At 32.5% G+C, this 17,415-nt stretch overlaps 1 protein-coding gene across 2 annotated transcripts in view; it reads left to right on the plus strand.

Moving 5' to 3' along the window:
- The window catches only part of HGF (hepatocyte growth factor), a 72,627-nt gene extending 55,934 nt beyond the window's left edge, over nt 1-16,693 (plus strand). For both annotated transcript variants that reach the window (XM_036328346.1, XM_036328348.1), the window contains exons 12-18: nt 3,347-3,385; nt 4,783-4,879; nt 7,971-8,045; nt 9,139-9,285; nt 9,624-9,730; nt 9,852-9,997; nt 13,497-16,693. In XM_036328346.1, the coding sequence (XP_036184239.1) occupies nt 3,347-3,385; nt 4,783-4,879; nt 7,971-8,045; nt 9,139-9,285; nt 9,624-9,730; nt 9,852-9,997; nt 13,497-13,673 (788 nt within the window). In that variant the 3' untranslated portion in view covers nt 13,674-16,693. The remainder of the gene's footprint in view (nt 1-3,346; nt 3,386-4,782; nt 4,880-7,970; nt 8,046-9,138; nt 9,286-9,623; nt 9,731-9,851; nt 9,998-13,496) is intronic.
- The last annotated feature ends 722 nt before the right edge of the window (nt 16,694-17,415 follow it).

A 17,415-nucleotide genomic window follows, 5' to 3' on the forward strand; every position in this document is an offset into this window, starting at 1 on the left:
TAAAGGCTAGTAGACTATCCAATGAGAAGGAAAAAAGTCAATGATCTGGCTTTTAAAAAAGGTTCTAATGCTTTTTCTACAGAATTCCAGATATGTAAAAATCCCGGTAGCTTAGTTTTAGCACATAGGGTAAAATGCTCCCATAGAATCTCAGGGAACTGAGCTTTGGATTACAAACCTAATGGACACAGGGCTCTAATAATTTAAAAGTTTTTAAAACATATTTCCAACTAACATTTTAAAACTAAAAGTTGTCTTGTGCTATTGAAAGACTTCAAGGTGTTGCTAGTATTTGATTAAATGCTATTGCAGATAACTCATTTTTACTTCAATTTATTTCGAACATTAATTTTAATAAATATTTTTACACTGTCATCTTTCTAACTAATATTTATAGCCAGGATTTATTTACATTTTACCACTGTTGAAAGGCTAATAAAATTTATCTTTAGAAAATTTGAGGTTGTATTTATTTAACTGCAGAGACTAAATAAATCATTTTTGCATGGTACAATTGTGGTACAAATCATGTAAAGGTTTTATTACTTTAAAAAATGCTTACAAAATTATACTTAACATATATTTTTAAGATCAAATATGCAGAAATAAGACTAGAGAAATGTTTAGACATTTATCTGTACATAAACACAATATAGCTTAGAAAAAAAATCTTAGTTTTTAACAACTAAGAGTGTAGTGATTAAGAGCTTTATCTCTGACCTCTGGGTAAGAATTCCAACCCTATTACTATAAGTGCCTTGGGCAAGTTATTACATTTAAGTTTGTATTTATTTATTCATTTTTAACAACTTAAAATTGAGTTACTACTATGTGCAAAGCCCTATATAACACACTAGGTATCCTATATAATAAAAGGGTAATATGCAAATTGACCCTAACAGCAGAACAACTGGGAATGACTGGTCACTATGACACACACTGACCACCTGGGGGCAGACGCTCAATGCAGGAGCTGCCCCTTGGTGGTCAGTGTGCTCCCACAGGGGGAGCTCTGCTCAGCCACAAGCCAGCCTGACGGCTGCCAGCACAGTGGTGGTGGTGGGAGCCTCACCTGCCCCCTCAGCAGCGCTAAGGATGTTTGACTGTAGTTTAGGCCTGCTCCCTGCTGGCAAGTGGACATCCCCCAAGAGCTCCCCAGCTGCCAGAGGGATGTCTGACTGCCAGCTGAGGCCCGATCTCCCGGGGAGTGGGCCTAAGCCAGCAGGTGGTCATACACCAAGGGATCCCAGACTGTGAGAGGGCACAGGCCATGCTGAGGGACCCCCCAAGTGCACACATTTTTGTGCACCAGGCCTCTAGTACAACAATATAAACTATGTTTCTTACCTTTACATAATTTTCAGTGTAGAAAGGAGACATTTATGTAAATAATTGCAAATATAATTATTTAATAAACATATATTAATATTAAAATAAATAATGAAAATGGGAGCAATCAATATCTGCCTGGAGAAATATGTGATGTTCATAAAGTTTGAACCTGACTCAAAAATTTAAAAATATATTAAAAGGTTTCTTTTGTTTTCAATAACAGTTTATGGTTTGAATCACAACACATAAATACAACTTTTATAATTGACATGTTTTCCTTCTTCAAAATATAAGTTGAATCAATACATCTATATATTTTTTTTTCATATTTGAGTACTATGGTGGAGATAGTGGGAAAGAAGTAAAAGAGGGGAAAATTGAGAATAGTATTTGATGGTAAAATGGAAAAGGCCTAGAGAGCAGTTTTTCAAGGTTTTGCTCAAAATGTACAACAGAAGAAACTAGAATGCTTTTAAAAAATTCATAATCTAGCTTTCAACCCAGAATCTCCAGAGATCTGACTATAAGTGGTATTTCAGCTAATTCTAAAGTGGGGGAAATATTTGCTTAACAGGAAACTGTATATATTTTCAATAATTAATTAATATTAATATCAATAATATTAATTAATTATTATTTAGGTCCACAATTTACTATGTGTATACATTTTTAAATTTTAAATATTTTAGTAAGGTACAAATGAACTAAATACTGCGTTGTTCTATTAGCTTGATTCTTAGAAATAGAAAACTTGTTATGCAATTGAGGATAGAATAGTCTTTTTCATCAGGACAACATAAGAAATAAATATATATTTTTATTTTAGAAATTTTAAGTACTTAATTTGAGTGGAAAAACCACTGTCCTTGATGTTTTAATGAGCCACAATCAGCCTCAATCTTTATTTGTACTATAAACTAAAACCTTGACCTCAGCTGACTCTAAGACAAAACCCTCCCTCAGGATAAGCTAAAGGGAAAGTAAATAATGAAATTTATATGTTTTCCTTTACCCTTATTCACTTAAAATACTTAGACTTGGTAAATAAGCTCAAGTAAAAACTCTTGAGATTCTCTATAAATAACAATCAAATTTGCATCTATTACAAAGGAATCCATATGCCATTATTCTTTTGTTGTCGGTTTATTTGAGCTCAGAGTATTTCCAGGGATTAACAAACAGCTGGGTCTAAACAGTGCTTGACTAAACTCTATGCCATCACTTCTGAACAGTCGGACATTAATTTCCAGGAAATGTATTGTGCCTCATTTGTTACTGCATAAGTACTCTCAAATCCTAGCATCTTCTAAGCCTTTCTTTTTGTAGCAATTAAGCCTCAGTAAAGAAGTTATGAAAAAGGAGTAAGTTATGAAGTTTTAGTTAGAATTAATTTCCAGTTTCTAGTGTTCTCTTTTTCCCATATTTTTTACTATCATCTGGAAAAAACAATTTTGAAATATTCTAAGGAAAAACGTTATATTGTAATTCTTTTTTCCCATTGATGATTTTCATTTCTATCTTCTGGAATTCTTAAAGTTTTCTGAAGCATGTGAAGTTTCAATTATCCTCCACTGTATTTTTAAAAAAATAATTTTCAGAAAAAATATAAATGGGCCACATTACAGTAAAAACATAATTTATCGATATGAATGGCACAAGCAAGCAATAATAAGTATTAATGCTATTAAATGAAATGGTCCTTGTGTATGATGTTGGGGGGTCTTGTAGGATGAGGCAGCTCCTTGATGCCAGTAGACACCCTCCACAGTCATAAAACAGGGTTTTCCCCACATTACCCCCTACCAGTAGGCACACACCTTCAATATTGTCCAGTAAAAGTGACACATAATTACTCAAAAGAGTACTATTACGTTTTATCTTTGAATAAAATGTCAATAATTTTAGTAAATTATCCAATTCATGGACATTTCAATTGCAGTATATAGCTTTGGTTTTATATTACAGAAGTAAGTCTGTATGAATTATGTTTATATGTACATACTTATTTTTACAGGTGAAGGTGATACCACACCTACAATAGTCAACTTAGACCGTAAGTAATATTTTGTATATTTTGTGTCTCTATGTGTCAGAAATGAGTCATTACTTTCTTCATAGGAAAATACTTTGTCACTATATTAACTTCCATTATAAAAATAAGTTAGTCTATTTTTACTTAATTTTTTTATGTGCATATATATAGGGTTACAAAGGTAACTGCATATTAAATATCAAAATTCAATTCTGTAGCAGACATTATAAGAAGTTATATTTAACATAGAAAAAGCCATTATATTTCTTTTAATTCTGGCCAAAATGAATGTATGGACCTTTACCCTCTTTTTAAGTTAATAAAGATGCAAAAATCAGAAGGAATGAAACCAAAAGGTTGGGAAATTATGCAGCACCTCCATCTTGCTCTATTTTTAAAGCTCTCTGCATGCTCTACTAGGCCAAAGATGACACAGCCTGAGAGGTTCGGTCAATCCTCCATTTAAGAAAATCTGTTGAGAGCCACTAGTTTTTAATTTTTGTATATTTTGGGGGCTAAAGGAAATCATTCAAGTGTTTTGATTTAAGAGGCCATTTGCTTTGTTCCAGGCTGAAGAAGCTAGTAGAGGTCATTTTTAGACTAGTTGATAGGATAAGGCAAGGGACAAAGAGGAGTGTCAGGAAAAAGTTTAATTCAGAGAATTCTGTATTGTCATATAATGATTTGAACATAGTAATGATGTCATTTGGATATAATATCAATACTTCAAATATTGATAACCTAATTAAAATTGCTCTGCCTTCTCACTTTACTATTTCAGAAATAATAAACCCAATATAGTTTTGGTTTGTTTGTTTCATTCAGGCTTTTGATTTGCGTTGGCATTTAGAAACTACCACCATAAATGACATAAATTTTATGTTAAGGTTGGTGGGGAAGATACAATCACTAAGAGACATGGAGAACTGTTCTTACTTAGTGCTGGGTGAGGAAAGCCACTGTCATGCTCATGGCCACGCTGTTGACCTTGAGTTGATTAGTTTTTCTGTGTTATTCATCTAAGATGAGGATCGCAAACATGTGGGGCCTGATTTGGCACTGTAGCCACAATGCATGTTCACCCTTAAGTGTTCTTCTGACAGAATTATAGTAGTTACGTTTGCCTAGGTACCTTTGCTGAGAGGCACAGTATTAAAAAAATGTTTTGTTAAAATGTTAAGGGGAGTGGGGTGAGGGTGCCTGGATAAAGAAAGTGAAGGAAACAGCTAAAGAATAGATGTGCATACCCCATGGACATGGACAATCATTTGTAAGGGCCAAGGAAGGTGGAGGCAGGGGAGAGTGGAGGTGGGCAAATGGGGGGAGGAGGACTCCTGTAATAATGTCAACATTAATTTTTAATTAAAAATGTATGTATATAAATTATGTATATAAGTTATGTTTGGTTCTCTTTTTAGATCCCGTCATATCTTGCGCCAAAACAAAACAATTACGAGTTGTAAATGGAATTCCAACACGAACAAATGTAGGATGGATGGCTAGTTTGAAATACAGGTAATTATTAATGACACAAATTGTATGTATTTGGCTTATTTGCAGAAGGTGTATTCCCAGAAGTATGGCCATATGTGGTCATGCAGATTGCGCCCTCCCCATGGGCACTCCTATGAAGGGGGCTCCAGAGAGGATCGATGACATTCTGCTTGCCAAACAGCCCCATATTTTGCAATTTGTTCCTCTTCAGATAGTACCTTTTTATTTATTTTTTATTAAATTGATTGGGGTGACATTGGTCAACATGAACATACAGATTTCAAGTGTGGGTTTCTATGTTATAAGATCTGTATATTGCACCATGTGCCCACCACCCAAAGTCAAATCTTCTCCTGTCACCATATATTAGGAACCCCTTCTGCCCCCACCCTCTTTCTGCCCCAACCCAGTACTCTTTGTGTTCACCAGTTTCAGTTTTATATCCCACATATGAGTGAAAATATATGGTCCCTAGGTTTTTCTGACTGACTTATTTCACTTAGCATAATGTTCTCAAATGGCGCTATTTCATCCTTTCTTATAGCTGAGTAGTATTCCATCATTTATATGTACAGTACCCTTTTAAATGTTCACAAAAGTCCCATATGTGTTGGTATTGTCCCTAATTACAAGTGGCACTTCAATTCTGATTAGCAAAACATACAGTACTTATACCTTGATATCACCAGACTAGTTATAATGCATATGCTATTAATTTCCCATTCTAGGATATTGTGACTTTATTTTCTAACATGCCTATTCATAATTATATCAGAAATTTTATATTTCTTTTAAAATTTTGAATTTTCTTTGTCATACTAATGAGAATGGCACTAATTTTAAATTCTAGAATATTTTGCCATTGAGAAAAATATTAATAAACAATAGTGATGGCCCTAGCTGGTTTAGCTCAGTGGATAGAGTGTCGGCCTACAGACTGAAGGGTCCCAGGTTTGATTCTGGTCAAGGGCACATGCCCAGGTTGTGGGCTCAATCCCCAGTGGGGGGTCATGCAGAGGCAGCCAATCAATGATTCTTTCTCATCATTGATGTTTCTATCTCTCCCTTTCCCTTCCTCTTTGAAATCAATAAAAATAAAGGGGTGAGAACAAAGCATAAAGATTAAAAACAAAACAATACTGAGGTTGAGTATTCCTGCTATTGTAATATTTAGTGTAGATAAAAATTCTTGGCATGTCTATTTCCCAATGCTTTAAAGAATGAATGGTATGTTCTGTGTGAAATAAACTATGCAAAATATACTGTTATACAAAAATTAAGGTTAGTAATTCTGTTGTAAGAGTTTTATATTGAAAATGAAAGTTAACTTAAAATATGATCTTAAAACTTTCTATATACTACATGCATTATACCATACGGTAATCAAAATGTTAAAATATTTTTGTCAATACCCATCTTTACTAGAACCTCATCACAATGAACCTGAATTCTAACCACATTTTCTATTGTTTTTAAGACACCTTACGTTTCCCCTCTAAGCCTTTGTGCTGTTCTACCCACTACAGTTGTAGCTTTCTTCCTCCATATTTTATGCTTGGAAAATCCTTCTCATTCTTCAAATACCAACTCAAATATAACTTTTTTTGGGAAACCCTCTCTGTTCCTTGAACTATAGCCTCCTAGAGTAGAGAAAGAAAGTACATATTTTACTACAATGAAGTCACAGTGATATTAAAGTAGAAAAGAGACAACTTGAAACCAAAGTTCTTTTATAAATAAGACAATTCTTAGCAAACAGAATCCTTTGATATATACCAGGTAGAAGATGGTCTAAAGTTCTCTTCTAGTATGTCTTTCTTTTGAGGAATAAATGACCAACTTTTATAAATATGTGTGATGATAATTGTAGGGTAGCTGTCCTAGGTGTGTAGTACTGAAATAGAGTTGTGAAACTCACCAGAATTTTAAAGCTAATTGTACAAGATGAAGATTTAATGAAGGCTGCAAAATTTAGGGGGGAGTGTTTCATTCTATTTATTATAGAAAATGTTTCAAAAATCCACATCTCTAAATTAATTAGTTATTCTTTGCAAATCTCATAACTCCATAAAAAAGGTATGTACATATGAATTTATTATTACCAATACAATATATAAGGATACTCCTTTGGAAGTTTCTGAGGAGAAGTAGATAAAATTGTTTTTCATTAGATCAGAGTACTATAAACTTTTAGGGGAAAAATATTTTTCTTTTAAATCCAAGTTCTCTAGTAACAACAGCTGTTTAGCTATTCTTCCAAAACACATACTGAGAGGAACAGAAATTAAAACTCGATATATACTCTTATCCTCCTGTGTGGTACAGGCCATAAATAACCATGGTCTTAATCTGGGAATCTTTTGCTATTATTCTCTCAAGCACTGAACATCTGTACACTTTGGAAATGTAAATTGTGAAAAGTTCTACTTTTTTTTATTTCTCTGCCAAAAAAACAATGGATTTACAGATTTTGGATATCACCAAATAAATGTACTAGTGTTTATTATTCTCCACAAATATCTTAAAATTTTTCCAGATGATATGTCTTGCAAACTTGCTTTAATGATATGTTGCTGGTCTTAAGCTGAACAAACAAATGTATTCAAACTCAGTTGTATTTTAAGTTAACATCTCAGAGCTAAATAATGGTAATGAATGAAGGAAATAGTGTCCAAATTTTATATATTGCTGCCACCACATGTCTTTTAGAGTGTAAATAAAAACTTAAATTTGCATTTTTCATAATTAAACACTGAATAGGCCTATGTTGTTTTTATGGTTCATATTTTTGTTCATTCTAATTATCCTATATGTGTAGCACATACTTTCTCTCACAGGAATAAATCTTGGTATGTAGTGGCAGGGTTCCACATACAAAAATAAAGTTGATTTCATAAAATTGTAATCACATTATAAAAAAATGCTAATGCTACTGTCACCAAATGTCATCTTTCTGATAAAAGGATTACTCATTTTATTCTAGTTGGGTTAATTTCTACATTTTTCTCTCAAATGCATTTATTTTTAACAAACATAGCCATAGATTTCACATTAATTGGCAGCCAACCTTCCTGCACAGATGTTACTTGTTTCTCTTTCCTCTTTCTTGTAGAAATAAACATATCTGCGGAGGATCATTGATAAAGGAAAGTTGGATTCTTACCGCAAGGCAGTGTTTCCCTTCTCGGTAAAGTGTTTCTGAAACCAATTATTTGTTTTGAGCATTTAAAAATATGCATGGCTTCCACTTAGCTTTAGACTCAGTATGTGTATTTATTTAACAGAGATTAACCAGCATGGGTGAAGACACTAATTTTTTTTTTTTTTTTTTTAAGATTTAGCTAACAAAACTTTCTTTGACTTAATTATACTTACTTACTGGGTACTGCTTCTATTCACCTTTTCCCACAATTGGCATTACTCTAATTTGAGGGGAAAGTTGCTAGACTTATGCAAATAATTTAATTACAACCTCTTGCACTCTATATTTCTAGATACAAATTCTTTTTCTGTTTGTGTTTCTTTTTATTATTGAATTGATTGGGGTGGCATTAGTGAATTATCAAAAACTTTCAATCCTCATTTCTGCTTTCTTATGTAGAGACTGCCTCCAGATCATCCTGGGAATAATTTCCAATGAAACAGTCTAGCAGTGGTCCTCAACCTTCTGGCCCTTTAAATACAGTTCCTCAGGTTGTGACCCAACCATAAAATTATTTTCGTTGCTACTTCATAACTGTAATGTTGCTACTGTTATGAATCGTAATGTAAATATCTGATATGCAGGATGGTCTTAGGCAACCCCTGTGAAAGGGTCATTCGACCGCCAAAATGGTCGCGACCCACAGGTTGAGAACCGCTGTAAGAAAAAGATGGGAGGCAGCATTTGTAAGCTAACTTCCTGATTCTCATCAAGGTCACTCCGATTTTGTTAGTATAAATCACCAACCCCCATTAAGAAACCAAACACACATACACACACACACAGCTGAAGTGAAAGGAAACTTTGTAGTAAAATTGCCTGAAAATTTTTTCTCTCTAGAAAAACATAATCAAAAATGTTTGAAACAGCCATTTAGATTTTCATCAGTTTATAAGCTATCCCTTATATGTACTTCTAGCCGTCAGAACTTTGCATAATAAATACGTTGCTCTTTATTATACTTTGAATGAGATTTTAAATTTAGGTGATTTTTCTGTACTTGTAAGGTAAAATAATATATATGAATAATCTTTACACAATTTAAAATTATATTTTACATTTTTTGTTTTTTACTTAGAAACAAAGACTTAAAAGACTATGAAGTTTGGCTTGGGATTCATGATGTCCATGGAAGAGGAGATGAGAGGCGCAAACAGGTTCTCAATGTTTCCCAGGTGGTATACGGGCCTGAAGGATCAGATCTGGTATTACTGAAGCTTGCTAGGTTAGTTCCTATAGGAGGTTTTGTATTTTTAACCTAGATTGAAATTGTTAAAGCTCTTTTCACTATGTGGCTATTCTTCTGCTCTCATGTAGACTTGTTATAGAAACATAAGTCATGTGTAATATATGAATGTATATGTGTGCATAACTGATTTACCTACCATCTACTACAGATTTCTAAATTATATATTAAACATTCCCTTTTTCTGTTTTCTTTTTTAAGAAACATGACTTCTTATTCTCTCTAAACATCATATTAAATATTAACAGTACATTTCAATCTGTTAATTTTGTACTGAATCCAATCGAGAATACTACCATTATATTTTGTCTTTTCAGACCTGCTGTCCTGGATAATTTTGTTAGTACAATTGATTTACCCAATTATGGATGCATAATTCCTGAAAAAACCACTTGCAGTGTTTATGGCTGGGGCTACACTGGATGTAAGTTATTTTTCATAAGATAAGGCAATACCATATTTATTTTATTAAAAATTGTATTTGTTTCTTATTTTTTCTCACTGGACCCTGTGCTCATTAACTAAATTTTTTTGCACCACTCTAGTGATCAACTCTGATGATCTATTACGAGTAGCACATCTCTTTATTATGGGGAATGAGAAATGCAGCCAATATCATCAAGGGAAGGTGACTCTGAATGAATCTGAAATATGTGCTGGAGCTGAAAATATTGCAGCGGGACCATGCGAGGTAAAAAGGGAGCTTTTTTTTTTTAATATATTTTATTGATTTTTTTACAGAGAGGAAGGGAGAGAGATAGAGAGTTAGAAACATCGATGAGAGAGAAACATCGATCAGCTGCCTCCTGCACATCTCCCACTGGGGATGTGCCCTCAACCCAGGTACATGCCCTTGACCGGAATCGAACCTGGGACCTTTCAGTCCACAGGCCGACACTCTATCCATTATCCCTTTGGCAAGGGAGCTTTTTAAATAAGGCATAAGTGATTAGTAGCATAGTTTCGCATGTTTATTTTGTCTATATTTTTCAAACGAAAATCATTATACACCAACATGTTCCCAGAGAGAGGAATTGGGAAAGATAACCCTGTATTATCTTTGTACTTTTTTTTTTTTTTTAACTAAACAGTGATACAATCCATGTTTCATTAGCAGTAAACTATGATGGCATTTGTCTCTAAAAACAACACAAAAAATCCCAAAACACAAACAAAAAGCCCCAATAAACTAATAGAGCCAGGACTCTAAAAGAAGCTGTATAAATGAGAAGTATCCAATAGGATTTTGATATAATAGCTTTAATTGTTCTAATGTTTTTCTAAATTTATCTAATGTTCCCAAATTCTCCCTAAATGGACTATATTAATAATTTTATTAAGAAATATCTATCTAACCCAACCAGTGTGGCTCAGTGGTTGAGAGTCCACCTATGAACCAGGAGGTCAGGGTACATGCCCAGGTTGCAGACTCGATCCCTAGTAGCTAGGGTCTTGCAGGAGACAGCTGATCAATGATTCTCATCATCGATGTTTCTGTCTTTCTCTACCTGTCCCTCTCTAAAATCAATAAAAAATATATATATTTTTAAAAGAAATACCTGTCTAGCTTTTAACTTTTACATGTGTTTTTCATTAAGTCAGTGTGTGTGTGTGTGTGTGTGTGTGTGTGTGTGTGTGTGTGTGTGTGTTAACAAATTCTATTTTAAAAACCAAAAGGTCAAAGTCTATGACTGTAAGAGCTTGGACATTATAATTTGTTAGGCAACTGTTCTTTCAACTTGGCAGTGTTCCTATCCCTGTTTTACATAGACAAGCTGTTAAACTGTTACTTTAGATGTATTTTTGAATGTAACAACACACTCCTTAAGCCCGGGAGCTGTGGAATTGTAGAATATTATGTGTAGCAAAGCATAGATTGAGTTCAGTATTAGTGAAATGTCTTTTGACTTGTAGGAAATGGCCTAAGTATGGAGCATTAATATTTATAGAAATGCATGTGTTAAATATATTGCTCTGAGATTTATTCCTGAAAAGAAAGCATTTACTTAGTTAAGAATATTTTAGAACTGCTTAAGATGATATGGCTAGAAACAGATTATATATTTATAACCACTTTTAAATTCCTGTTTTTCCAGTAAGTCAGTATTACTGTGTTCATTATAACTAATGAAAATAACAAGGAGAAAGGAATCCTCCCTCCCTACCACTTTTCCTTCCTCCCACCCTCCCTCCCTCTCTGCCTTCCTTCCTTCCTTCCTTCCTTCCTTCCTTCCTTCCTTCCTTCCTTCCTTCCTTCCTTCCTTCCCCACTAAGATCCCTGTGAGCATGAAGTTTGAGCTAGACCCAATCTTTGCTATCATTTAAGATGCTATGCACTTATCCCAGCCCTACTGCCATTACTAAAAATGCTTTGGCAACTGCTCTTCAGGAATAGCCTGTAATCCGGTTTATCATCTATACATTCTTAGATTCCTAACTTTAGCATTGGAGTTTTCATCACATTATCACATACTTGTTATTTTTATTATATGGACAAGATTTGACTTCAGGTTGATTCTACCACTTCTCAAGAATGGATTTATCCTCTAGAATATATTTAAAAAAAAACAGGGCAATAAATCACTGAAACCACTTAAAAATAAATCTCCCAAATGTTTGTAGCATCACATTTAGTAAAAGGTATCCAATGTAAATTGCTTTGAAGATAAAGCAGTTTACTGGTGATTTTATTTTAAAATCAAATTTATTAACTCATGTGGCATAATTTATATGAAGTCTCGTAGAATGAACTATTTTTTTTCACTGTTTTATATTCTACTTCACCCTTACTTTGATTTTTTCCATCATAGAATGTTGATAGCTCTCTCCTTTCCACCTGTATCACAGAACTAAATTTCGCAGTAGTTTATTTCTATCTCATCACTTCGCTGTTGTGGGAGAATTAAGATAGTGTCAAACACTCTTCTTCATACCAGGTTGCTGAAAGTCATTATCACAATTGTAAGAGGCTACATAGTTCATGAAAGTGATGAAGCACATTTGTAATGATTATATACAGCAATAGTGTAAATATAGGGTGGGGGCAAAAGCAGGTTTACAGTTATGAGTATGTGAAATACAGTGTTTATTCTTGTATTCTTATATATTCATTATTGTATTATTTTCCATACAAACAGCTGTAAGCCTACTTTTGCCCCATCCCATATATGTGAATATAAAAATATACAAAAAAATCAATCTATTCATCTATCTATCACATATCTATATCTGATGATATAACAGGGTTACCATACAAAAAATGCCATAAAATCACAGTCTGCCTTCCTCAAGGAGGGGTATAAAATGTAAGCATAACTATGTATAACTACTAATGCCAATAGTAAGTGCAAAAACATTCCTTCTTTAAGCCTGGAAAAGCAATATCTAAATAGTAAATAAAATTATTTTTATCAATTATATGTTTTTGTTTCACTTGTTAAGATCATTTTAGAGACAGGATTGGAGGAAGGAAAAAAAGCTTTACAAATAAGAGGAAATTTAATGCAGTTTAATCATTAAACATGTATAATTACAGGTTTTTATTGGTACTTGCATTTATCTACATTTTCCAAATTTTCTGTATTGAACGTATTTTAAACAGCAGAAGAAAGTAAAAATAAATATAAAAATGTACCTTCTTAAATAGCTATCAGTGGCTATGTGTTAGTATGCATTCCAAAGAGGCAAAATCCACTTTCAAAGAGGAAAATATGTCATTCTCAAATGAATACTACACATTATAGAACACTTTGAACTTTTGTACTTATCTCAGTCTTAGTTAATTCAATAGAAAGATAATTAATGGTTTAGTACATAAATTTTTTTTAATATATATATATATATTTTTTAAATATATTTGTATTGGTTTTTCACAGAGAGGAAAGGAAAGGAATAGAGAGTTAGAAACATCGATCAGCTGCCTCCTGCATACCCCCTACTGGGTATGTGCCCACAACCAAGGTACATGTCCTTGACTGAAATCGAACCTGGGACCTTTCAGTCCACAGGCCGATGCTCTATCCACTGAGCCAAACCGGTTAGGGCTAGTACATAAATTTTATTTAAATTAAAGTTATTCTCTTTTTTTATATATGTACCTTTGAGATACAAATCTATATAGAAAATGTTAATGAATCATTCAATTTTATTTCTAAAATAATTAGTTGTTATGTCACATGTCTTCTTCCTAGGGGGATTATGGTGGCCCGCTTGTTTGTGAACAACATAAAATGAGAATGGTTCTTGGAGTTATTGTTCCTGGTCGTGGATGTGCCATTGCAAATCGTCCTGGCATTTTTGTCCGAGTAGCATATTATGCAAAATGGATACATAAAGTTATATTAACGTATAAGGTACCGCAGTCATAGCTGATGTAACTGTGCCTGAAATTTCCATCAATACAACTCTCTTTTACATGAGGATTCAGAGAACATGTAATTAAAATGTCACTTAAAACAATCCTAAGACACTTGAGTGTCATGTTTGTTAGATACTCATTAATATTTATGGGTGTTTCCTGTTGTTTTGTTTGTGAATGTTATTTTGTAAATGTTGAAGTGAATTAAGGTACATGCAAGTGCAGAAACATATCTCCTGAAGATACTTGAATGGATTAAAAAATGCAAAGGTATAATTGCTGGATGATAAAAGACTTAATGGGAAAATCAATTAATCTCTCTACACTGCTTTCCAAGGTTAGTTTCTTAAGAATGAATGCACCATAAGTTAAACATTATTTTAACCTCACAAAAATAATTTATACCTTGTTTTTTAAAATTGTAACTCAATATTAAATTATATTACCTTTCATATGCCATACATTATATTTCATTTGTTTCTCCTTACTATGTATCCTGTAATATTAGTATACATACTTTTTATAAGAACTTGTACCCATATACACAAGCCTGGGTACACAGGTGCATGCACTAGAGTTCAAATTGTGGTGTATCTAATGTAACCCTTAAATATTCTGAAAGAGTACTTATAGTTTTTCCTTAAGAAAAAACAAACAAATGTAAAGACCAGTAGAAATATTAAGGAAAGGTGCAAAATAGAAATGACAAGCTCATCCTGATATATAATCTGCAGATGACCTCTAGGGTTGGCATTGAATGTGTGTTCATGTCCCACAATGTTAAATAACACCTAATCTAGGTAGCTACATATATTTATCATCTTAGTTATTTTATGTAGTTTCTAATTCTTAAAGGGAAGAGGGTGATATGCGTATTAGTGTCATTTCTTCCAAATTTAGGGCCACATTTTTATGTAAGATATTTTTAGATTTATTTTCCTATAGTATTTTTTAAAATCTTAGATGAATAAGCAATTGAAATTTAAAAGTATTTTGGCATTTAAAATGTATTTCAGTAAGGTAACTCTAAGACTTGCTGTGATTGGCTTCTAACTCATCCTCTTTAATTTTTAAAAAGTATTTCAGGGGAAAATTTTCTTGCCTTCAAAGATTTGCTAATAGCCCCTTTTCAAATTATTCATTAAAGTATATATTGAAGAAAAAAATTGAAATACTTTTTTTCTACCTGGAGGTCTTTTAGCCTAATAAAATTTTACTCAAGTAAAGTAAAAACGTAAAATAAAAGGAAAGAAAATGACTTGTCCAAACTCTCTGTATTCAATTTTTTAAAAGATTGAATCTGTTAAATGAGCTATTTTATCAAGATATCTTTCTTTGATCTTAACTTCATTTTACATAGATCTTTCCTAACACCACGGGAAATAGTCATTCAAATTTTGTATTCTGTATGATAATAAGTAAATTATCATATTACTGTATTTGTTGTGATTAGCTGAATATTATATATTGTCAAGAAGTGAGATAAAGAGTAATAGGATAGGTTCTAAATTTTTACAAAATCTTCCTTACAGAAGATCTTTGAAAATAATGATTTGAATGATTCAAATCCAGCATTCCCACTTCTCCAACTAGCTTCTCTTGAATGATCTTTATGAAGGCCAAGGATTTTATTGAAGAGTAAAAAGCATCACCAATAATCCATCAGACATGCTGTACAAAACAGTTCTCCCTTTGGGAAGTTTTCTTTGTAATAGAGGGAAAAGGGAGGAATTGACAATAAAAGCAAGATGAACAAAATCTGTTATTTTAGGTGGCAGGACAGGGTATAATCCTATATTTTTATTTGGTGAAGGATACTACTACCTGGGCATTCTTTTCTTAATAAACTACAAATCATGAAAAATCCAATTTATCCCAAAATCCATTTCATTTTGAGTCATGGATCAAACTATCTTTCAAATTAGAAGTTTTCATTGCTATTTTTGTTTTGGCTGTTTGAATAATGGTCATATGTTGTTATAATTATGGACATTTTCTGATGTCTACCAGGAATAGTAATGTAAAATTAAAATATGTGTCATAATGCCTCTGCTGTGCAGAAGGGATGATAATCCTTTTGTATACTGCTTTAATTTTATTGTAAAATATGTATGACTCTTACCTATGTGCTGTGGGCAGGTCCTCAGTAAGATGGTTTCTATTGAACCAATCTCTAGTATCAACAGGCTCTTGCTTACTATCTAAGTGTTTCAAACTGTGGGAAATATGAGACACTGGAAAGCAAGAAAAATAACAATAATGGTATGTGATAGCAAAATTATATTTCACTTATTCCTGTGAATATTTCTTGTTGGTACCAATGGTACTGTACAAAGTGAATGTTATAGCCACAGCATTCTCTTGAAGAAAAAAAACACTGTCAAGAAGTTAAAAATTGCTGCCGGGCATTTTCTTGTTGTTTCAAAGCATATGTTTTTAAAGAAATACTGGTTTTGCAATGTAGGGATCATGGTGTAAATAATTTTAATAAACTCTACTACTAAAAAACATTAAAGTGATGATTTACTAAGGTTCAAAAATTGACTACTTTCAAATAATTATATCTCATGTTTATAGACAAACATTTGAAAAACAAAAATAATTTGAATAAAAAGACATAGTGTGAACAAATTACTTTTCAAAATAAAGTCCAAAAATAGGTTATCTTTTAAAGTTCAATTAAGTTCTGAACTAAGAATTTACTAATACAAAAAAAAAGAATACATTAAAACTTTCTGGACCTTAGAAATCTTAACAGTGTAATTTTAAGTAGATAACTTCCATTTGCACAAAAAGTTTCTGTCTTTAGGAAACTGAAAATGGAATACTGTGGATGTTATGACTGTGTTGTGTGTGTAAATAGGAAACTGATAAGCTGCCTATTCAGTGGTATAGCAGGATGCTTACCCAAAAAGGGAACACTGTGGTTATGACTTGTATATGAAGTGTCTGTAGTTAATAAAGTTGTTATTTTTATAACCATGATTATATTAATATTATTCTTAATGATAATAAAATATTTTACCTAAATGCTTCAATTCTCTTATTATGATATATATGAGCATATTTGAATCTGCTCTAGTGCTTAATGCAATAAATGACAATCATTTTATTGACAGAAATAACATGCAAATAAAAGGGCACATCTGTAATGATTTCAATAATAAAGATAAATTTTTTAGAAAAGAAATGTCATATAATCTGTTTATAGAACTAAGACAAAAGTTATTATTTTATTTCAACATATATCCATGGCAATAACAGCAGTCTTTAGTAAACCATTAATTTCTGCACCCTTCAATTTCTTCCACTGTGCAATAGTCATCCTTCATATTTCCTAGAATGGCACTATGATATAATTTGCTAATATATATAAAATATTGTCATGAATGATCATCTTCATGTCTTTACTATATCACTCTCTATTACATGGATAATTATAGATGATTCAATTAATTAATTTGGAGTACATTTTCAAAATATGTATTAAAGTCAGAATAAATATGAACCAAATGGGTTCATTTGATTCAAATCGCAAGCAAGATTGAAAGGACTAATTATCAATTGATCAAACCAAAAAGAGCCGTAACACCATTGATTATTTCAAGTTATGCTATTCTGCCTCTTCCCAAAAGGGTTGCTCTATTTTTTCTGGTATAAATACCTATCTCACGATTAATGCATCTGATTCTAGAGGCCACGATAAAATATCTGATCTTCTTTATGATTTTAATGCAAGCAGAATATATGCA

The sequence above is a fragment of the Myotis myotis genome, unplaced genomic scaffold (genome assembly GCF_014108235.1).
Source record: "Myotis myotis isolate mMyoMyo1 unplaced genomic scaffold, mMyoMyo1.p scaffold_m19_p_11, whole genome shotgun sequence".
NCBI lineage: Eukaryota > Metazoa > Chordata > Mammalia > Chiroptera > Vespertilionidae > Myotis > Myotis myotis.